The sequence below is a fragment of the Hyperoodon ampullatus genome, assembly GCF_949752795.1.
Source record: "Hyperoodon ampullatus genome assembly, chromosome: 10".
Taxonomy (NCBI): Eukaryota; Metazoa; Chordata; class Mammalia; order Artiodactyla; family Ziphiidae; genus Hyperoodon; species Hyperoodon ampullatus.
In genome coordinates, this window is record NC_136923.1 from 39744105 (window position 1) to 39766762 (window position 22658).

General features: G+C 51.6%; 2 protein-coding genes across 2 annotated transcripts; one reads left to right on the forward strand and one right to left on the reverse strand.

Annotated features, from left to right (window-relative positions):
• Window positions 1–1560: 1560 nt before the first annotated feature.
• CIMIP7 (ciliary microtubule inner protein 7) lies at window positions 1561–13060 on the forward strand (the record flags this gene model as incomplete). Its single annotated transcript, XM_079714029.1, is given in 6 exon segments — window positions 1561–1587; window positions 4031–4144; window positions 12163–12219; window positions 12646–12796; window positions 12799–12849; window positions 12852–13060. Coding segments are annotated over 6 exon segments (609 nt in total).
• Window positions 13061–13870: 810 nt separating this feature from the next.
• Window positions 13871–17514, reverse strand: KLHDC8B (kelch domain containing 8B; the record flags this gene model as incomplete). Its single annotated transcript, XM_079712468.1, has 5 exons — window positions 13871–14715; window positions 15151–15252; window positions 15351–15575; window positions 15913–16077; window positions 17139–17514. The coding sequence occupies 5 exons, from the start codon at window positions 17512–17514 to the stop codon at window positions 14519–14521; spliced, it is 1065 nt and encodes a 354-aa protein (XP_079568594.1). The 3' UTR covers window positions 13871–14518.
• Between the last annotated feature and the right edge of the window lie 5144 nt (window positions 17515–22658).

The following is a 22658-nucleotide window of genomic DNA, read 5'->3' on the forward strand; positions in this document are numbered from 1 at the left end:
CCGCAAAAAAAAAATAAATAAAAAATAAAAAATTAATTAATTAATTAATTAATTAAAAAAGAGCAAGAGGAGAGATTTGGCATATCCATACAATGGAAAACTACTAAGCAATAAAAAGGAATGAACAACTGATAGGCACAGTGGCATGGATAATTCTCAAAATAATTATGCTGAGTGAGAGAAGACAGACACACAAAAGAATACATACTGAATGATTCCACTTACATAAAGTTCTAGAAAATGCAAATTATAGTGACAGAAAGCCAAATAGCAGTTGCCTGAGGCCAATGAGTGCCATAGAGAAGGAATACTAATGGGCAGAAAGAAACTTCGGGGTGATGGATATGTTTACTACCTAGATTGTGGTTATGTTTCATAGATGTATACATAGATCAAAATGTGTCAAGTTGTACAATTTTTTTTTGTTTTTTGGCAGTGCCCCGCAGCTTGTGGGATCTTAGTTACCTGACCAGGGATTGAACTTGGGCCCTCAGCAGTGGAAGTACAGAGGCCTAACCACTGGACTGCCAGGTAATTCCTTCTACAACTTTTTGACTTACCATTTTTAAGATTTATCTCTGTGGATTCAAGTATCTGTAGCCAATATATAGTAACTCCATTATTTCATTGTTTGATTATTGGCCAATTTTCTCACTGTCCTCTTGTTAAACATTCAGCCTGTTTATAGTTTTTCCCCTATACAGATACAGCAATGAACATTTTTGTAGTTGTGAATACATGTGAGAGGTGATCTCCAGGGTTACTATACTAATAGGGTGGACTTTCCGGCTAGTAGGGCTTGTGCCAGTGACAAAGCCCTACTGAGTGTTTCCTGTTTTTGAACTTTTCGTTGGCACAGTTTTAGAGGCTAATCGCCAGCTTCTTTGGGTTAGTAAAAGGAGTGAACTGTTCATGTCCCTGTGTTATAAATGAGAGAGACAATAATCTGCCCAAGGCTAGCTTGGGATGGAACCATGGTGTCAGATACTTTCATGCTGCTTCTTTTGCTCCTCTGTTATGCTCTCTCCTCCTTCTCTTGGGCCCTTGTAACATTCACCAACATTTGCCACCAATTAGTGTTCTCAGTCACCGCAAACTCCTGAGAAGTTGATAGAGCCTTATTCCAAAGCAGCATTTTTATCCTAAGAGCTACCAGCCCCTTTAGCATTTCTTCTAACTCCATGAAATGTGTTATAAATTTATATCCCTGGCAGTATGGCTGCAGTTTTAAAAATGCAGGATTTGCCTTTAAAATGTTCGCTATTTCATTGACTGTGAGTTCATCAGACTCCACTGTGGAGCCTTATATGTTTATATAAGAACTCTCCCAAGCTGTTAATGCTGAGGGACAGATTTCTCTCAGAGAGAAGTAAGAACAGAGCAGGAAGCACAAAGGGATAGCAGGCTGGGCACTGCCTCAACAATCAGGAGCATTGTGTAGTCACAACATCCCTTTGTCACTAAGCAACAAGAAGTTGACCTGCTGAGATGCTCTTTCTCCAGAAGTACCCTCAAAAAGACAAGAGGAAAGTTTGCCTTTCCTGCTCCTTTCCCAGAAAGATGCAAAGTGCTCTAGTAGGCTCCTGGGTAAGAGTGTACTTTACATTAATCCTAGCCCCTGGCCCTGGGGTAGTACCTGAAATATGAATTACTCATGAGAGTAAAGTGAGAATGGTTTCATCCAGCATCCAGGCTAGAGGAGGACCCCAAACTGCCCACTCCCCCTCTGCCATTCTGAGGTTCCCCTACAGCTTATCTATTCTTCCTGACACCATGCCCTCTTCCATGTGTCCTGGTCTCATGCCTGGATTAGCTGATCCTCTTAGTCCTCTAGCCACCCCATTTATTCCCAGTCCTTTGTTTGATCCCCCCAAACTTCTGTAGTTTGACTGTTCTCTAGACTGGGAACATCTTGAGGCTAAAGACTGCTTTCTTCTATCTGTATTTCCCATGCCTGGAATACAGTAAAGGCCCAGTAAATACTGTTGAAATAAACTGAATAGAGAGAAAGGAGTGTTTGACAATAGTAGAAGGATGGACAGACGAGTTGGATGATCCAAGCCCTCAGTGGGATGAAAAGATAAAGGGCTTCCCAGGCATGCTTAGGAGCCCACTTTGATGGCCAGAGGACAGCTGGGAACAGGTTCTTTCTGCTTAGGACTATGATCATGGTGTGGACCAGACACACTGTCCTCTCCAGGGGGTATTCAGGACAGTGAGGTTGGGCCATAAGAGTTCCCTGGCCAGACATGGTCATCCATGTTGTCAGCCTAATGACATCAGCACAGTACAGCTTCTTATACCCCCAATAGGTGCTCATTTCTGTCTTCTGCCAGCCCTTGTCTCTGAAATTCTCTCCAGAAGGTATCCACTGTTGATGAAGTACTTCTTTGGGAAAGTTCATCCTTTGTTTAACTGCTCCAGTTTCAGAGGGTGCCCTACTTGCTCCAGAAAAACAAAGTGTACAGCAAACAAGTGTTCATGACTTTGTCAATAGATGCAGAATATGTATCCATTTAATCCTGGCTTTTCAGTGACCTTTGACCTCTATAACAATGCAGGGAAGACAATGAAGGGGACGTCCTCTCAGATCCCCCAGGGAAGGACCACGCTACTAGATGGTGTCCCTGTTCTCAAAACTCTGCTCAGTGCTTCCTAAGTCACCCCAACTCAGAACCTGTCTGGTCCCCTTCCCTGCTGAAGTCTTCCCTTGCTCTTGGAAGAGAATCCATATTCCTAACCCAGTCTAGGTCCTGTCCCTCCCTGACCTCACCTTACTTCTCATCTTGCTCACAGTCTTTTAGTCAATAAGGCCTCTTTTTTTTTTTCGGTTCTTCCAACACAACTTTCTCTCTAGCCTCTGAATCTTTGCACTTGCAGTTCTCACCACACAGAATGCTCTTCTGCTGCCCCTCACATGGCTGACTCCTTCAAGTACCACGCCCGTTGTCATGAGATGCTGTCCCTGCTCCCTGTCACTCTTTTTTTTTTTTAGATGTTGGGGGTAGGAGTTTATTAATTAATTAATTTATTTTTGCTGTGTTGCATCTTTGTTTCTGTGCGAGGGCTTTCTCTAGTTGTGGCAAGCGGGGGCCACTCTTCATCGCAGTGCACGGGCCTCTCACTATGGCGGCCTCTCTTGTTGTGGAGCACAGGCTCCAGACGTGCAGGCTCAGTAGTTGTGGCTCACGGGCTGAGTTGCTCCGCGGCATGTGGGATCCTCCCAGACCAGGGCTCGAACCCGTGTCCCCTGCATTAGCAAGCAGATTCTCAACCACTGCGCCACCAGGGAAGCCCCCTGTCACTCTTTTTTTTTTTTTTCTTTGCGGTACGCAGGCCTCTCACTGCTGTGGCCTCTCCCTCCCGTTGCGGAGCGCACGCTCTGGACGCGCAGGCCCAGCGGCCATGGCTCACGGGCCCAGCCGCTCCGTGGCACGTGGGATCCTCCCGGACTGGGGCACGAACCCGTGTCCCCTGCATCGGCAGGCGGCCTCCCAACCACTGCGCCACCAGGGAAGCCCCACCCCCACCCCGTCACTCTTGATCTAGTCATCAGGTTCTTTCTTTCCTGACTCTGTTCACTTGTCTTACTCCCTCACCAGAAGGAAGGTTGATAGGGGCAGGGTCTTTCTGTCTTTCCACTGCTGTGTGTGTCCCCAGCCCATATTAGGACCCTATGAAGAAAGAAAGAGAGAGAGAGAAAGGAAGGAAGGGGGGGAGGGAGGGAGGAAGGAAGGAAGGAAGGAAGGAAGGGGAGGGAGGGTGAGAGGAAGGAGGGGAGGAAGGAAGGAAGCCACCCTTTCCTTACAGACATAACCCTCCCAGATGGGCCAGCACAGCTGAGGCCAACTGTTCTAATGATGGATGGAGACACCTCTCTGTTGGCCCCCCTCCAGGGTGTCCCTCCTCCTCTGATTCTTTTTATTCTGTCAGGAACTCCCAGGAGAGGCTTCTAGCCTGGGGGCTCTGAGGTCTAGGACTCAGGGTGGGGGTTGGGGTGGGATTCACCCTCAAGCCTGCCTTGTTACAGCACAACAGTGGCTTCTATGGGCACTACAGAGGCCAATTCAAGAGTGAAAGTGCTCGAGAATATCGCCTTGCAGCCAAGCCCCAGCCCCCAGCAGTGTTCCTGCAGCGCTGTCAGGTACGAGGCAGCCCTGGGTGCAGCTGACACGGCTGGGCCAGATTCTGCTTCTCTCAGGCCCCAAGAGCAATATCCTCAACCCTACCACAACTGGACTGACACTTGAGGCCAGCCTATCCCCAGGACTTGCATGAGGCCTGGCCCCTCCTCCCTGAAATGTCAGGTCCTCCCCCTATAGATACGTGGGTGGAGAAGAGCCAATACCAGGCTGGAAAGTTTTGCTCACTGCTCCTTCTAGATGGAGGAAGAGTCAGGGCCCAGGTGGGGTGGGTGGCCATGGAGAGAGAGCCTCCAGAACCCAAGAAGTAAGCCTTGGGTTTTGCAGATGGCTGTCCTTCAGCACAGATTCCTTGATGCCATGAAAGTCAATGGTCTAGCTCACAGTCAGCCTCGTAGTCCAGGGGCTCAGGAGTGAGTAGGAGGCCTCCTCTGGTCAGTAAAACAGCATAGAAAGTGGCAGGTGTCCACCCCCATGCCTAACCAAGGAGGACTGGAAAGGAGTGATGGCAGAACCAGCATAGGGTGGCTGTAAAAGGCTTCCAGATAACAGGAGAGGGACGCAGGGCTGCAGGCCCTCCACTGCTTCCAGGCCTGGAGACAAGGAGGGGACACTGAGTAGAGTCAGGGTCCCAAAAGTAAAAAGCCCACTCAAAACAGGAGAACTCAGGAGGGTATACATATAAAGGAGTAGGTGTGGGAGCTTCAGGGAAAGGCATTCTCACAGGATGGTAACAACCAAGTGGTCAGTACTACTGGGCCTGAAGGAACAAGGGGAAGGCATGGCTCCTAGAACCCAGAAGGAGAGAGTCATATGGAGAGGGCTTTCCTGAGAGAAGTGGTGATTTCGGGTGGAGAGACACAGCCAGACACAGCCAGGTAGGGGCGGGCCTGGAAGGGAGCCAGGAGAAGAAACACCTCCTCCCTCCTTCCCTCCATCTCCTTTCCAGTCTTCCTTTCAGGTCAGAGAGAAGTCAACCTGGTGAGAAGTGTGCTCACATCAGACTCCTGGGAAAGATCAGGGTGGAGGAGGGCTGAGAGGGACCTGGAGGTGTGCCTGGAACATGCTCCGCCCACTGCAGCTTCTTGTTTCCCAGCCTCTAGCCAGGTCCTACTTGACTGGCCATCTGGATTCTCTACAAATTGCTTTCCCAGGCCAAGAGCAGGGTCTTGGAGTCTGCCATGCTACAGCACCTGAACTTCCTTAGCAAGCCCAGTTGGAATGGCTACCTGGTACTGCCTACTGAGCAGGCCCAAATGCAACTCCAGACTGCTCATCTGGGGCCACCTCCCTTGAGAGAGTGATGAGGTCTGCATAGTGCAGGGACAGAGGTAACCTGGGCACTTCCTGCTGGGTGTCTGTAGTAGTCCTCAGTGGCAGCTCTCATCCTAAAGACCTGAATGTCCTCTTAGTCTGTCCCCCAGGAACAGAGTAGAGGACATATTTGGGGACTTTTTTTTTTGGCGGTACACGGGCCTCTCACCACTGCAGCCTCTCCCGTTGCGGAACACAGGCTCCAGACGCGCAGGCCCAGTGGCCATGGCTCACGGGCCCAGCCGCTCCGTGGCACATGGGATCCTCCCAGACCAGGGCACGAACCCGCGTCCCCTGCATCGGCAGGCGGACTCTCAACCACTGCGCCACCAGGGAAGCCCTGGGGACATGTTTTGATTGAAGTGAAGTCTTGTTACATGTTGGCATTATCAGCAACCCCAAAATAGCATGGTCTGTGTATCTTGGGCTTAGATTGTACAAATGCCAAGTCTCCTGACTCTTTCTAGATCTAAAGGTGTTTTAATTAGTGGGACTACTCAGGGAAGGTGCACATTCTTTTTTCTTATTTGCTGAGAGATACCAAGTGTCAGCTGGCTGACTGCAGCTACTCTTGTTGAAAACCTTTCCAAGATGTGGCAGCCACTTAACCTTTAGTTTGGGGCAGGTAGAAATTTTGTCATCCAGATGCAAGAAGATTCTTTTTTCTTTTTATTCTTCTTTTTCTTTTTTTCTTCTAAACCAGATTAGTTTATTTCTAGCCTTCACCTGTCTGACTATTGGGAAATATAATCCTGGTCTTGTCTGTTCTTAAGGTCAGGCCAGAGTGCCAGGGCTCATGGTTGGAGGCAGGTCCTTCTTTGGTGGTGCCGTGATTGCTGTGTCTCTGCCTCTGCCCCACCCCCCACCATGCCTCAGTCTGCCACAGGGACTCCTCACTCAGTACCCCACTAATTGCACACTGCCCAGCCTCCAGAGAGGCCCTTAGTCCTCCCACAGGCAAACACTGACCCATCCCAGGAAACCTACTTCTCTTCCAAGGCCTCTTTAGCTTGAACCCTAGCCCAAGCCCTACCTGCTCAGAGACCACGGATTTTACCACCTGAGTGGAAAAGGAGCTTTAGATGGTTTAGAAGCAAAGATGCAGGTGAAATTCTCCTCAGGGACAAGAATACTTAGAACTGCCTGGGTGGAGAGGAAATGACTGCACTTTTCACTAGACTCCCACAGTTGTGAGAATAAAACTCAAGTCAGTGGGAGTCGATAGATTATCCTGTCACTGTAAGAATAGTGAGTTTCCAAATTCAGACCTGCCTCCAACAGCAGAGGCATCCACATTCTACGGCTGTGTACAATTTTATAGCTAAGGGTAGAGATGGGGGAGGGATTGGGGGGCAACTGGAACATGCCCCAGACCTCCAGATTTTTTAATTGAAATTTTTATTGAGATGGTTGTAGATTCAGAAACAGTTGTAAGAATTAGTAAAGAGAGATCCCTTTTACGCTTTGCCCAGTTTCCCCCAATGGTAACATTTTGCATATCTATAGTAAAATATCACGACCAGGACGTTGACATTGCTGCAATCTACCTATTTCATTCAGATTTCCTCATTTGTGTGTGTGTATTAAGATCTATAAAATCTTGGAATTCTCTGGTGGTCCAGTGGTTAGGACTCCACGCTCTCACTGCTGAGGGCCTGTGTTTGATCCCTGGTCAGGGAACTAAGACCCCACAAGCCACATGGCATGGCCATAAAAACCCATAAAAACCTATAAAATCTTTTTAAAATTAATTTTAATAACAGTATAGCTGATTTACAATGCAAAGTGAATCAATTATACATATACATATATCCACTCTTTTTTAGATGCTACTCCCATATAGGTCGTTAAAGAATATTGAGTAGAGTTCCCTGTTCTATACAGTAGGTTCTTATTAGTTATCTATTTTATATATAGTAGTGTGTATATGTCAATCCCAATCTCCCAATTTATCCATCCCCCTGCTTTCCCCCTTGGTAACCATAAGTTTGCTTTCTATATCTGTGACTCTATTTTTGTTCTGTAAATAGGTTCATTTGTACAATTTTTTTAGATTCCACATATAAGTGATATCACATGATATTTGTTGTTCTCTGTCTGACTTACTTCACTCTGTATGACAAGTTCTAGGTCCATCCATGTTGCTGCAAATGGCATTCTTTCTTTCTTTTTTATGGCTGAGTAGTATTCCATTATATATATGTACCACATCTTCTTTATCCATTTCTCTATTGATGGGTATTTAGGTTGCTTCCATGTCCTGGCTATTATAAATAGTACTGCAATGAACATTGGGGTACATGTATCTTTTTGAATTATGGTTTTCTCCAGATATATGCCCACGAGTGGGCTTGTTGGGTCATATGCTAGCTCTATTTTTAGCTTTTTAAGTAATCTCCATACTGTTCTCCATAGTGGCTGTTACCAATTTAAATTCCCACCAACAATGTAGGAGGGTTCCCTTTTCTCCACATCCTCTCCAGCATTTATTGTTTATAGATTTTTTCATGATGGCCATTCTGACTGGTGTGAGGTGATGCCTCATTGTAGTTGTGATTTGCATTTCTCTAACAATTAATGATGTTGAGCATCTTTTCATGTGCCTCCTGGCCATCTGTATGTCTTCTTTGGAGAAATGTCTATTTATATCTTCTGCCCATTTTTTGATTGGGTTGTTTGTTTTTTTGATATTGAGCTGCATGAGCTGTTTGTATATTTTGGAGATTAATCCCTTGTTGATCACTTCATTTGCAAAAGAAAAAAAAAGATCTATAAAATCTTATCACCTGTGTAGGTTTGTGCATCCACCATCACAGTCAAGACACTGACCAACATCACAAGGATCCCTGATCCTGACCTTTTATACCCATCATCCTCTCATTCCTCAACCCTTCCACTGTCCCTAACTGCTATTTTTCCTCCATTTCTAAAATTTTGTGACTTCAAAAACGTTATGTGGGGCTTCCCTGGTGGCGCAGTGGTTGAGAGTCCGCCTGCCGATGCAGGGGACACGGGTTCGTGCCCCGGTCTGGGAAGATCCCACATGCCGCGTAGCGGCTGGGCCCGTGAGCCATGGCCGCTGAGCTGGCGCGTCCGGAGCCTGTGCTCCGCAACGGGAGAGGCCACAACAGTGAGAGGCCTGCATACTGCAAAAAAAAAAAAAAAAAAAAAAAAAAAAACGTTATGTGGATGTAATGATACAGCATGCAACTTTTGGGGAATGGCTTTTCTTGCTCAGCATAATTTCCTGAAGATTCCTCCAAGTTGTGTGTATCAGTGGTTTAATTTCCATTACTGAGTAGTATTCTGTGATATGTATATAGCAGCTTACTTAACCATCCATCTATTAAAATGTATCTGGGCTGATTCCAGTTTTTACCTCTTACAAATAAAGTTGCTATGAACATTTGTATACAGGTTTTTGGGTGAACATAAATTTTCATTTCTTTGGAATAAATACGTAGGAGTGCAATTGCTGGGTCATATGATAGTTGCATTTATTTATTTTTAATATTTTCTTTATTTATTTATTTGGCTGTACCGGGTCTTAGTTTCGGCACACGGGATCTTCTTTGCCACGTGAGGGATCTTTAGTTGCAGCATGCAGGACCTTTTTTTAGTTGTGGCATGCGGGACCTTTTTGTAGTTGCAACATGCAGAATCTTTTAGTTGCAGGCATGCGGACTCTTAGTTGCAGCATGTAGGATCTTGTTCCCTGACCAGGGATAGAACCTGGCCCCCTGCAATGGGAACTCAGAGTCTTAGCCATTGGACCACCAGGGAAGTCCCCGTAGTTGCATTTAAGTTGTTTGTTTGGTTTTTTAATGTGGATGGAAATTTTTTTTAATTGAAGAAAAGATTCTTTAAATTCTATAGCACTTTACAATTTTCAAAAGTTTCATACACATGATTTCATATAATCCCATAATAACTCTTTTTTTCCCCTACCCCTATATTGTACCTCCTGCATGTTAAGTTTTTTTTTTTTTAATTGTCAAACTGTTTTCCAGAGTGGCTGTTTTACATTTTACATTCCCACCTGCAATGAGCAAATGATTGTATTTCTCTGCATTCTCACCAACATTTGGTGTTGTCTCTATTTTTTATTTTAGCCATTCTGATTGATGTGTCATGATAGCTCACTGTGGGTTTTTTTTGTTTGTTTTTTGTTTTTTTTTTTGGCTGTGTTGGGTCGTCATTGCTGTGCGCAGGTTTTCTCTAGTTGTGGTGAGCAGGGGCTACTCTTCGTTGTGGTGTGCGGGCTTCTCGTTGTGGCTTCTCTTGTTGCGGAGCACAGGCTCTAGGCACGCAGGCTTCAGTAGTTGTGGCACGTGGGCTCAGTAGTTGTGGCTTGCAGGCTCTAGAGTGCAGTCTCAGTAGTTGTGGCACACGGGCCTAGATGCTCCATGGCATGTGGGATCCTCCGGGGCCAGGGCTCGAACCCGTGTCCCCTGCATTGGCAGGCAGACTCCTAACCACTGCACCACCAGGGAAGCCCTCTCACTGTGGTTTTAATTTGCATTTCCCTAATGTTCAGTGATGGTGAACATCTTTTCATGTGTTATTTGCCATCTGTATATCCTCTTTGAAGAAATGTCTTCATGTCGTTTGACCATTTTCTAATTGGATTGTTTATTTTGCTGTTCAGTTGTGAGAGTTCTTTATACATTCTAGATACTAGTCCTTTATTGGATATGTGATTTGCAAATATTTTCTCTCAGTATGTAACTTGTCTTTTCATCCTTTTCACGTGGACTTTCACAGAGCAAAACTTAAAAAAAAATTTGTTGAGGTCTAATTTATTGATTTTTTTTTCTTTTATGGCTCTTGCTTTTGGTGTCACATCTAAGAACTCTTTGCCTAGCTCTAGATTCTGAAGATTTTCTATTTTTTTCCTAAAAGGGCTCTGGGTTTTTAATCTCTTGTGTCAGTTTGCTTTATGAGGAATGAAAGGTAAGGCCAGCTGGCTTCCTACCTTCACGGAGCTTTCATTCGATTTGGAGAACACCGGCTGTCTAAGGCGGGAGGTCCCAATAGGGGAGCTTGTTAAAGGCTCCACCCCGAAGATTCTGGTTCAGAGATCTGGGATGGAGCTAGCCCCTGACTTTTATCTAGGAACTTATTGTCAGCCATTGCTCATACCCCAACCCAGCCAAGATTGGACTCACCAGATCAGGTATTTCATTCTGGTCTACAGCAGGAGAAGCTGAGTGGCTGAGGTGGAGGGACCCTGGGGGCAGAGATCAGGCACAAAGGCAAGGTGGACAGTCTTGGGAGAGATTCCTGCTGAGGTCTAGGGGCCTGAGAGGTGGTCTCTCTCTGCCTGGGGATGGGGCATGTCTCTCTGGCCCCAACTGGGCTAAAGCAAACGCCCTGGGTACCTTCTGTTCCTGTTCATTGATTTAACAGTAAATATATATTGAGCACAGTGCCAGGCTCAGTGTTGGAGTTATAGATGTGAGTAAAACAGACAGTAACCTTGCCCATGAGGTGCTTGTGTTCTAGTCAGGGGCATCGGATGGTAAACAGCAACATAATACACAGTAATACAGTATGTTAGAAGGTGAAAAATGCTGGGTTGGGGTGATGGGACTGCTGGTGTAGTAGTGGTCAAGGAAGGCCTCCCAAGAGGTAGGTGAGAGGGAGTCATGGCCAGCTGGGAGAAGAGTCCCAGGCAGAAGTAACTGGTAGTACAAAGGTCCAAGGTGGAAGTAGCTAGTGTATTTGAGGAACGGTGAGGATGCCAGTGTGGCTGGAGGTAATGGAGGAATCAATATCATGTGGGTCTCATGGACCACTATGATGACTTTGACTTTTATAAACATGAGGAACTGTTGTGGATTTTTGGCAAACAAGGAGTGTGATCTGATTTACATATTAAAAGAGTTATTCTGCCTGCTAAGAGGACAATAGACTGGAGAGGCAAGCTTGGAAGTAGGGACACCAAGTGGGAAGCTCTTGCAGTAATTGAGGCATGAGGGGAAGGTGGCTTAGACCAGAGAAAGCAGCGGCCATGCTGAGAAGTGGTCTGATCCTGGGTACATATTGAAGGAAGTATCAGCAGGATTTCCTGGCACACTGGGTGTAGGGTGTGAAAGAAAAGAATCAAGGGGACTCCGAGATGTTTGGCAAGATCTAGCTGCCGTGACCTGAGCTGGGGGAGGCTATAGGTGGTTTTGGAGAATGATCCAGAGCTCAGCCATGTGTTTGGAGATGCCCGTTAGACATTTACATGGGAATATGGAGCAGGTGGTTGGCTAGTGAGTCTGGAGTTCGGGAGAGAGCTCAAGCTCTAAAGAGAAATTTCAGTTTCCAGGTGGTATTTAGGGCCAAGAGGCTGGGTTGCTGATGAGAGAGTGAGAGAGGAGGCGAGAGCTGGAGCCTAGTCCTGGATGATCTAAAGGACCCAGTGTGAAACTTAAACCACTGCCCCACTAACGGCAGGATGTCCTGGAAAATGCCTCAGCCCCTTCCTCAATCAGTGGCCCCAGAGGCTTCTGCTTTGAGAGCAAGTGCTGGGATGAGATGTCCCAGGAATGAGGTGTTGCTTTAATTTGTATCTGCCCTTTCAGTGTGTTGGCAGTTTAGCAGTTTAAGGGTGGTAGCTCCTGGCAACTTCCCTCCATTATGGGGCCCTGAGTTAGCATCTTGGGGACAGGTAGGCATCTTCTTTCCCCGTTCACCTTCTTTTTCACTGTCTTTCAAGGAGTCAGCGCAGCAACATTTCTTCTCCAAGCATGACAACCGCACTTCCTTTGACAAAGTGAGTGCTAGAGAGAGGAAGGAAAATGGGCAGACTCCCAGCCTAGGTGGAAGTTGAGGTAGGGTGGAGGGGATAAGACATTGCAGGGAGAGAAGCCTCTTTATACAGACAGAGGAGTGTCTGTCTTCCTGACAACCTCTTTCTTCTGGGAAACAGCCCATTCTACAAACAGATGTACCTCTGCTTTGGTTTCCCCCACCAGCTTGCCTGAAAATGTGCAAATATCTTAGGAGCCACTGACTTTCTGGGGGCTTCATTCACTCTGGAATGGAAGGCATGACTAGGGATGCAGGCCAAAGAGGCTGGGGTACAGGCCAGGGAGGCCAGGCACAGGCCAGGCATCACCAGGCCAGCTTGGGTATAGGAGGGGCCCAAGGAATTGCCTGGTGCCAGGACTGTGGGCCAAGGGCCCGTACCGTTGAGGAGGGCCCCTACCGCCTGCTACAGGGAATCGGAAGGCGGAAAGACCTGGAGCGCCTGTGGCAGCAGCACACCTTCCTGTGCTGGGCACCCTGTGAACTGGAGTTGCGCCAGCCGCGGCCCCTTGAATCCTCCTACCAGGCTGATTTCCGGCCGGGGCAGGACTCAGTGACCTCCCCCAGCGCCTTGTCCACTTTGTGCAGATCCAGCCTCCCGTGCCAGCACCACCTACCAGCAGAACTTCTGCCAGGCATCCCGTGGTGGCCACTGTGGCAGTGACAACATGGGGCCCCAGGCCCCAGTCACCAACACACTGCCTGACCTCCCAGGGATCCCAAGACCCAAGCTGCTGCAGCATTACCTTCATGCTGGGGTCTCTGAGTGTCTAAACTGGTCCAGAACATTAAACAAGGACAGCTAACTCAGTGGCCTGTGCTTGCAGCCCAAGAGATCTCAGAGGCTGGAGAACAGTAAGGCACAGCCAGGCCCTGCACCTGGCTCCTGTTGCTTGTGCCATGGAGCCTTGTGCTGGTTGGGGGAGGTGCTGCCTGGGGAGTCTTGCCAGTGAGTGAGAAGAGGTAAGGCCTGCAGGAGGCTAATGGTCCAGGAGGGTTACCTTGGCCACAGCAGGTGGGTTCCAGGACCCCAAATCTGTTCTTGCCGCAAACTCAACTGTGAACCCCTTGCAATCAGTACAGCTGCAGGGAAAGCAGAGTCAATGGTCCCTACTAGTGGGCAGCAAAGACTGGAGGAGGAGGCAAGGGCTGGCAGCTTTGCTTCTTCTGGGAGACTACTGCCTCTAGGGTCTGGTGAGTGGCAACACAGTCATGCCTAAGAGACAGCTTCACCACAGCTGGGACAGAGGGACAGCCCCCACTGGACACCCACCCCGCCCCTGCCGCCGGAGGTGAGCAGAGGCTTTGAGGATGCTGTGTGATGTGAATCTTGTGGTCATCCAGATCCTATGGTATTTTGTTGCAGTTTTCTGAGCTCTTCTATGGTCTTGCTGTGAGTGCCCTCTAACAGCCAGGGCAATAGGGGATGGGGGTCATCCTATGTCACCAACAGAGAACTGAGGCTTAAGTGGGGCTAAGACACCAGGACACTTTGGGGGCAGAGGCCAGATCCTAAAGGCTCCTCTAGACCCTCATCCCCTAAGAAAGTTGAGGGCCAGGGGCTCAGGGGCAATGCAGGAGTCCACACCAGAGGCCATAAGCCAGATTTAGCAGCACTTTTACTTCCACATCTGAACTCCCTGGATCCTCACAACAGCCCTGTGAGGTAGGTAGGGCAGGAAGGTTTCAGAGATCCTCATTTATAGATGAGGATGCTGAGGCACAGAGAGGTGAAATGACTTTCCCAAGGTCACACAGCCAGCAATGTAAAGGGCCCAAAAGCCACCATTTTTCTGGCCCTCTGGAGGTCCCCACATCCACTCCTGTACCCCTCTGTGTTCCCACCCTCTCTGACCTCTTCTGAGTCCACAAGGGCCTTCAAGGCAGGCTGACAGCTAGGATTTTCCAGGAACAGCCACTGGGGAGGGCCTGATCAACTCCAGGTAGGCACTGACCTGTGGGGCAGGAGGCCAGCTCTGCCCTCCCCCACTTCCCAGTTGGACAGAGGGCCCAGTAGGTTCCAGAGCAAGGGTGGAGCTGGGCATGGTCCATGAATGAATGGGAGTAAAGGTGGGTATAAAGGTATGTGTGTCCTTTGCTAAAGATGAAGGCCACCCCCAAGTCCCAGACACAGTGTCTCAAGTGCCCCACCCTGTACCTCCCTCATCCCACAGAGCCACAGTGAGCTTTCTCAGCAGCGAAAGGAACCACAGACAACTGCTTCTGGCACTGAACTGCTCCAGTGGACAGGTCCCATCAGGCATTCAGACCCCATCACACAGACACAGTGCCTCCACAGCTTGACTGGGACCCTGGGCCACACCCCCGATGGCAAACAGCCAGGGCCCAGCCTGCAGACTAGAACAGGAGCAGCGGGCCGTGGGCATGGCAGGCAGTGCCTCCCAGCGCCGCCGTGCAAGGCTGAAGCCCTCCACAGAGCCCAGAGGGCACGGCTGGTTTCCTACAGGAAGAAGACAAATGTTGTAAAGGGCACAGGCTCCAGGGGCTCCAGCTCTTTTGCTCCCTGAGCTCAGAGCATGGCCCAGCATGCATTACCCCAGGATGGGCTATCCATGCGTTGCTACTCATTGCCCCCATTTCATCATTCATTCATTTGTTCATTCACATTTCTATTTCTCCATTCACTCAGTGGTCATTTGTCCTGTTTTTATCTTCTAGGCCCCTGCTGGTACAGAACCCACAGTTAGGTGCTGAGAGACACCCCAAAAGCTGAGCCAGGCAGACCACCCACTGACTGTTTTACAGATTAGGAAAGGGAAGCTCACAAAGCCCTGACCCCTGGAGTACCTAGAGAAGGGCAGGAGGTGGTGCTCACGCAGGGGGCTACTCTTTCCTCTCTTGGGCTCCCCTCCTATCCCTAGCCCCATAGACTCACCAAGGCCCCCAATGGCCACGATGTGGTCCCCAAGTGAGCCAACCACAAAGTCGGCCCTCTTATCTCTCATGCGCAGGCTGCGGGGCAGCTTGGTCCAGGACCCTGCAGGGGAAGGGAGGTCAGATCTAGCCCCCTCACACACACTGCACCCCTCCATCCCATGGAGAGTGGGAGAATAGCCCAGACCAGCCACTGCTCACCATGCTCCAGGTCGAACATCTCCACAGTGTTGACAAAGTGTGGGCGGGAGTAGAAATTGTGGGGCCCGGGCTGCTGCAGGCCACCCAGGCTAAAGACGCTGCCTTCGGCCATCGCGCAGCCGGCAAAGGCCCGGCGGCTGGGCAGGCTTGGGTGTCGGGTCCAGGTACGGGCCTCCAGATCAAAGGCCTCAAAAGCAGTCACTGGGAGCTTGCCCTGGCGGCCCCCTGCCAATGGAATTGGGGCACCTGGGAGGCAGCCCAGGAGGCCTGGCAGGCTCTTCCTTTACCAGGTTGCTGAGCCTTTACCACTGCCCACCCCAGCTACCCATACCCAGCTGTGTGCACACCAGAGCACAGATCAACCCCAAAGATCCTTAGGCACTGGGGTTTGGTTTTCCAGCCTCAGCAGGACCACCAGAGGTCAGAGCCTTAGAGCAACCCTGGCTCAAACCAACAAAACTTCTCTTGTCCCACCATCCCAGACTAAGCTTGATCCCAGCCAACCTATACGGATAAGTGCATTTGGACTTCAAGCCAATTTTCCACATCCCCAGGTCCTTACCCAGGACATAGATCTTGTTCCCGTTCAGGAAGGTGGAGGCCCCGTAGCAGGGTGTGGGCATCGAGGGCAGCGAAAGCCAGCAGTCCCGGCGGGGTTCATACACCCGAACCTGGGCCTGGGGGGTTGTGTCAGGGCCCATTCCCCCCAGTGCATACACCATACCATCTGCAGAGAAAAGAGTAATACAGACTATCCCTGGGCCTGGCCACAGCACTCCACCCTGACAACTGCCCTGGTCAGGCCTGGAGGTGGCTTAGGACACACCTATTTATGGTACCCCTCCCTGGCAGCAGAAACCCTCCTGCCTGCCTGGAGTGGGGGCTGGGAGAGCTAGGATTCCTACTCTGACCAGGGCCCCTTCAAGTGAAGAGCAGGAGGCAGCCAATCTAATTATAAGCCGTCTCTGTCTCCCTGGAGATGCTATGGCAACCAAGTCTGGCATCCAAGCAGGACCGGTGGTCAGACCTGGAGGCCACAATGTAGGGACTCTCATGGGGGAAAGAGGGTGGGGGATGGCTTAAGCCAGGGGTGGGGGCCATATGGAGATCTGTTCAGCATGGAGCTCAGACTGGGGAGGGGGCTCTGGGGATCAGCTGGGGGGCTGGGAGAGGAGCTTGGGCCTGCAGGATGGGGGTGCTCTCCACAAGCCTTCTGCCAGCACTTCTGTACCCTCCCCTTTCACTAGAGTAGGTTCTGGCCCTGTTGTACCCTCAGGGTCAGCTGGGGGCATGTCTGGGGGCCTTGGGCAGACAGCCAGTCAGCTAGGGGCTTCCATGGCAACTGCCTCCAGGCCAGCTTGGCTTTTGTCCATCTCAGTCTCCCTGGTTTGTTTGTGTGGCGTGAGGAATTTAAGCACTTGCTGGGCTCTGAGCCAAGGCCCTGCTCCCATCCCCCTCTCCCAGACTATTTATAACTGTGGGAGTCATTGGGCCACCCCTCCTTGTCTCTTAGAGAGGAGGAATGGGGCAGGGAGGTGGCTTGGGCCTCCCATCATGCTGGTGGCTAGCCTGGGCTCTGACTCCCACCTCACAGCTGGAAAAGGCAGTTTAGGCTGCTGCTAGCCCAGCTCAGAGCTAGGTAGGGAAGGGTACAAGAAACAAAGCCATGTCCAGGGCACCCAGGCAAAATTTACAGCTCTTGCCCAATCTCTGAAGGTAAGGGACCAAGTCAGGAAAGAATGGAGGGTGTTGGGGCACCTGAGGGACCTTCCTTGGGAGGCCACTCACCTCTCTCCACAGTTGCAACCCCCATGGCTGCCTGAGGGAGAGTGGCCCGACGCTCCCAGCGGCCCTCGTCAGCCAGGAAGGCCTCCACAGCAGCTACCGGGCTCTGGCCCTCATCCACACCGCCCACCACTAGCACCTGCTTGCCCAGTACCACAGCAGCCGCACCAGCCCGGGCAGTGGGCAGGGGCGCCAGTGCCAGCCACGTATGTGAGGCTATGTCCAATGTCTCGGCAGTGTCCAGAGGCAGTCCAGCTCGGCCACAGCCCCCCAACACTAGCAGGTGCCCATCCTGGTATGCCACTGTACCATATACCCGGCAGGTGGGCATGGGTGGGAACACCTGCCAAGCAAAGGCCCGGCCACCTCCTGTAGCCATGGTGTTCACCTCCAGTGGCAGGCCATGCTATCTGCTCAGGCTGCAGGCCTCAATGAAGGGCATGATGGGGCTGCATCTTGACTCTACCGGGGCTACAAGGGAGTGTGGGGCCAGTCCAAGGACTTTGCTTTCACCTAGAGAAAAGAGGGAAAACAAAGGGTCAGAGCCACTGACCAGCCCCTCAGGGTACAGATGTGCAGCCTGGCCCAAAATTGCTGGTGGGAAGAGCAGAGGGAGGACACACCTCCACTGCCTAGCACATTGATGTGGAGGCCCTCCTGGAGTGGGAAGGAGGGCAGTCTCCCAGTTACCCAGGCAACTTCCCGACTTCCTATGGGGCTTGAGGGATTCTCCTCCCATACCTTGCCCTCACCTAGTTGCTCCCCGGTTGAATCTAGGTCTAGGTGGGAGGTAAGGTGACTAGGATAGGACTTTCCACCCTAGCCCCCTTCCCTTTCCCTCAACAATCCTCACCCTGGTGCTCTGCATCAGTGGAGTTTTACTGTACCCTCCCCCTTACTGGCTTCCAGTGTGCTCTGGGCAGCCATCAGGGTCTCCAACCTGCTGCCAGGGATCAGAGTCCAGGGTATCCTTAAAACCCCTTTGGGAGCCATTCCATAGACTGCATCCATTCCCACCAGCAAAGGCCAAGATCAGGGTGTTTGAGACTGGGAGGGGAGGGGCTGGAGGCCAGAGTCCCACATTTCCCCTCAAGATCTACCCTCAGGGGTTTGCCCATGCCAAGTCCCCAGAGGCCTGCCTTCTTGGTGTCTGGAACGGGGAGGGGGATGATTTTTGGGAACCCACGAGCACTGGACTCTAGGTTCCCAGAGTCCAGGGCGTTGCCAGCAGGAATGGGCAGCTGGACTTCAGAGATTCCAAGTTCCCTGGCTTCTCCTTTCCCGCGGGGGACCACGCTCCTGGGACCCCTGGCGCGAGGGCCTCTCGGCCCCAAACTTCCAGCTCGTGGAAGGGGGGGCGGGTCCGGGCGAGCGCGCTTGGGGCTCTACACCCCGCGCCCTAAACTTCCCCTGAGCGCGGCTCCCGCGGGACTCACCGGCCGGGGCTCCGGCGCCGCCGGGGCGCAGGGTCCGCGGTTCCGGTTCCGCTGGTGCCTGCTCTGGCTGGGTCTGAGGCCGGGCTCCGGCGGGGCTCCGGTGGGGCTCTGGCGGGGCTCCGGTGGGGCTCCGGTGGGGCTCTGGCGGGGCTCCGGCTCTTCTCCGGCGCGGGGCGGGGCTGGACAGGGTCCGCCTCTCGTCCCCCCTCCCGACTCGGGAAAACCTCCCCCCTGCTTTAACCCCGCACCTGCCGTGGCCGGAGCAGGGCGCACCGACCCATGGTCACACGCAAACCGGTGAACAGACAGACGGACATGTGGACGCTGGGCCTGCCCAGGATTTGGGGTCCGACCTCGGACTGGGGGAGAAAAGAAGCAGCGGTGGGCCGCACGACACGTGTATGGTGGGGGCCGTTCTCAGCAGGACCCAGCCTGGGAGCATCGGCGAAGGGGCGGGCCAGCAGAACCTGGGGGCTTGAGAAGCGGGCGCCTGCCCACCGCCGCTGTGCTCCGAAGAGCCCACGACAGGCTTCGCGGCGGCGCCCCCTGGAGGCCTCTTAGGGTATGTCCTGGGCCTTTGGTGGGGGCAATGGCTCGGTCGCCCTTCCCCAAGCACGGATGAGGGCACAGCAGATTCTGTGGAGCACACTGAGGATAGCAGGGGGTGGAGGAGCAGAAAGTGCCAGCCTCCGTACTTGACAAGCCCTTCCACAGGCATGGGTGGGGGCAATTTTTGTGGGGGAGGGTAACAGAGCAGGTGATGAAGAGTCAGAGGCCAGGGGACCTCCCAGGCAGGTCACTCTGGGCTTATTCTGCAGGGCCTGAGGCCTGGGCTACTCTGGGACCCAAGGCACTTTGTGACTGTCCATCTTCAGGGTCCTGGGCCCGCCTCTAGCCAACTCCGGGGTCAGGCGAGAACAAGTTGGTGTGACACAGGCAGACCTACCTCAGACCCAGACCCTGGCCCATCCTATCTTCTGAGCATTAAGAGTACTGGCTGGGCTTCCTTGGTGGCGCAGTGGTAGAGAGTCCGCCTGCCGATGCAGGGGACACGGGTTCGTGCCCCGGTCCAGGAAGATCCCACATGCCGTGGAGCAGCTGGGCCCGTGAGCCATGGCCGCTGAGCCTGCGTGTCCGGAGCCTGTGCTCCGCAATGGGAGAGGCCACAAGAGTGAGAGGCCCGCGTACCGCAAAAAAAAAAAAAGAGTACTGGCTAAGTCTGTGAGCTAGGGGCCCATTTGTACAGGTCAGTGGTCACCTATGAGAAGAAGTCCTCGTGATTGTTTGTGCTTGCTACCATTTGTCCCTCTTTCATGGACAGCATCTGCCTCACTTTCTCCAGAAGCACACCTGGAGACTGAGATACAAGTGCATATAGTTAATGTGGGAGATGAGGACAGGAAGCACCAGTAGAGGAGTGGCAAGGAGACAGGGAAAGCAGCCAATAAAGGGGGTGTGTCATCAAACAAGTTCCCACTGTGGGCAACAAGGACCAAATCCTGCTGGGGACTCTGGGAGCCATTGTAGAACATGGGCCTCACATTATTGTTCCCATCAGAGCAAGGGAATGCTAAGGTATTCATTCTCAAATCTCCATCAGTCATGGGTTGAGAGAAACTTGGAGACATGAATACCCTAGCCTGCCTGACTTCTGGCCAGCCTAGAGTGTGGGCAGAGCCTTCTGACCAGAGAGAGAGTCTTCAGTCCCTTTCAGGGGCTGGCAGATGGAGTTGGACAGCCCGCATGGAAATGGTGCCAAGGCTGGTTGCAGATCCTGGCTAGAAGGCTTCCATCCTCCCACTCCACTCTGCCCCCAACATGCTCCTCACTTAGGCCAGTCACTGGTACCTTCCTCCACAGGGTATTCACATTGTCCTGCAGACCCCCTCACATTTCCCACTATTCCCTTTCCAGGCCCCTTCCCCTCTCCTTTCCAGTAATTAAGCACATAAATCCTCCTGCCTTTAGATACCTCCCAGCACCCCAAGTCCTTCCATTGTCCCCTTCCTTCCAGTCAAACTCTTGAAGTCATCTTATATCTGCTACCATCTTATATCTGCTACCACTGCTCCCCAAAACTTGGTATTGCCAAAGTCACCATGGAACACCATATAGCTAAAACGGGGCGGGGGTGGTGTTTGGTCTTTTTCTCAACTGAAATCTTTCTGGCCTCTTCAAAGCCTCACCCACCCTTGTGACCTTGGCTTCCTCCTGCTGCTTGTCCTGCCCCTCGGAGGCTTTTACAGGCCCTGCTTCCTCTCCCTCCCCAGGAAGTGGTTCCTCAAGACCCAGCCTTGGCTTTTCTCCCTGGCACACAGATTCCCTCCTGGGGTGATCCCTCCAAGACCACTGGCCTCACTCACATCTAGATCTTCACCAGATCTCTCTGCTCAGGTGGATATGGGTCTAGGGTCCATCACTAAGGGATACAAAAGATGCCAAATGGAGAGGAAGGGCTGGATCCTGGGATGGCCCTGTGGTCTCTCCAACCTCATCTCATCTGATCCCAGTTATGCCTGGGATGGTCAGCATCCACCAAAGTCCAGGTCAAGCCAGACCTGGCCCTGATGAATGATCCCAGAGTGTTCCATCTGGGACATACTGGGTACCAAGAGGCAAAAGGATCATCCTCCCCTCAGGAAGCTAGGTACCCCAGACCATTTCCCTGAACCCATATCATCCCCACAGTTCTAATGTGTGGAAGGGACACAGACTAGGGATGGACCTACCTTTTTTTGTCCTCCACTTTGCGCTGACCTCTAGGCTGGACATCACCAGAGAGGTATCCTCTTTCCAGGACACACCTAGGCCCATGTCATCCCTGGAAGCTGGGCTCTGCTTCTTCATGGAAGTGGCTTCTGTTTACACAGGCCTGGCCCCACCTGCACACAGGGGGCCAACACTACTGGCTTTAGAGAAGCTGTAGAAGATACCTTGGGCAGAAGATGAGGCTGGATTGGTCCTAAGAGTGAACAACTAATCCTCAACCATGGATGGGGCAGAGATGGGGCTCACCCACAGTTGGGGACTGGGAGTGCTAAGGTGGGACTTCCTGATTGCAACCCCGAGACCCTGGCCCTTGAGACCCCATCCTTCCCTTCTCTCTACCAATACAAGGGGCCAGAAGCATTGACCCCAGAGGAGCAGGAGAGTTTGCATTTCCTGCTGGACATCTTGGCTATGCTTAAAGTCACTGAGGACCCCACCATCAGGGCTGAGGCCCTGAGAAGCTCAGGTGCACAAGGTGAGGCCTAGGGTGGGGTGAGTGTTTCTCTCTAGGGGTGCCCAGACCCCTCTGTAGAGGCAGGGAAGCATAGATCAGGTAGAGGATCCTGGGGTTTTACGGGGAGTGAGGAGGGCTATCAACCAGTCCCCAAATGAAGCATTCAGTCACACTCTGTGACTGCCCATAGGCTTCCACCTGCCCCCTCCCAGCTACCAGATTTGCACCACTGTACATGTCAGGTCCAAGAGTTATGACAATATTTTTGCCTCTTAGCTCAGGCTCTGACCCAAGTACAGATGCCCCCACCATCTCATCCATGAAACCAGGACTTCCAGGTTGACTCCCAACCTGGAGTTGGGGGCCCTTGACCAAGAAGTGCCTTTGGTCAGAGCAATAGAGACCATTCTGGCCCTTTAGACTCCTAGGGTTAATTTTTACCTATGTCCTCTCATCTGATGCTGCTTGGGTAGTGAGCCCTGTAACCACCACCCCTCTGCTGGCCCCAGGGTACATGTGGAAAGACTGTACAGGTGGAAAGAAGTCCCAATCTCTTAGGCCAAAGAGCAGGGATTTGGGGAAGAGTTAAGACTTTAGGGGGCGCTTCCTGCCTCTGAGGGAGCTAAGGCTGGACCAGGGTCCTCCCACCACACCTGTGGGCGTGCTCCTAAGCAAGTACACTCAGGCCCACACTGGTATGCTGGGACTCTCAGATTGGACATGCCCAGCTTTGGGCTTATTTGCAACAAATGTGTGCAAACCAGCCTTTCATACCACATGCAGTGGGCCCACTCTCAGGAATAGGGGAAGGCCTGCTGCCCTCAGAGGAGGTACAAAGAGGCTCCCGAGGGACACTCTCAGGCA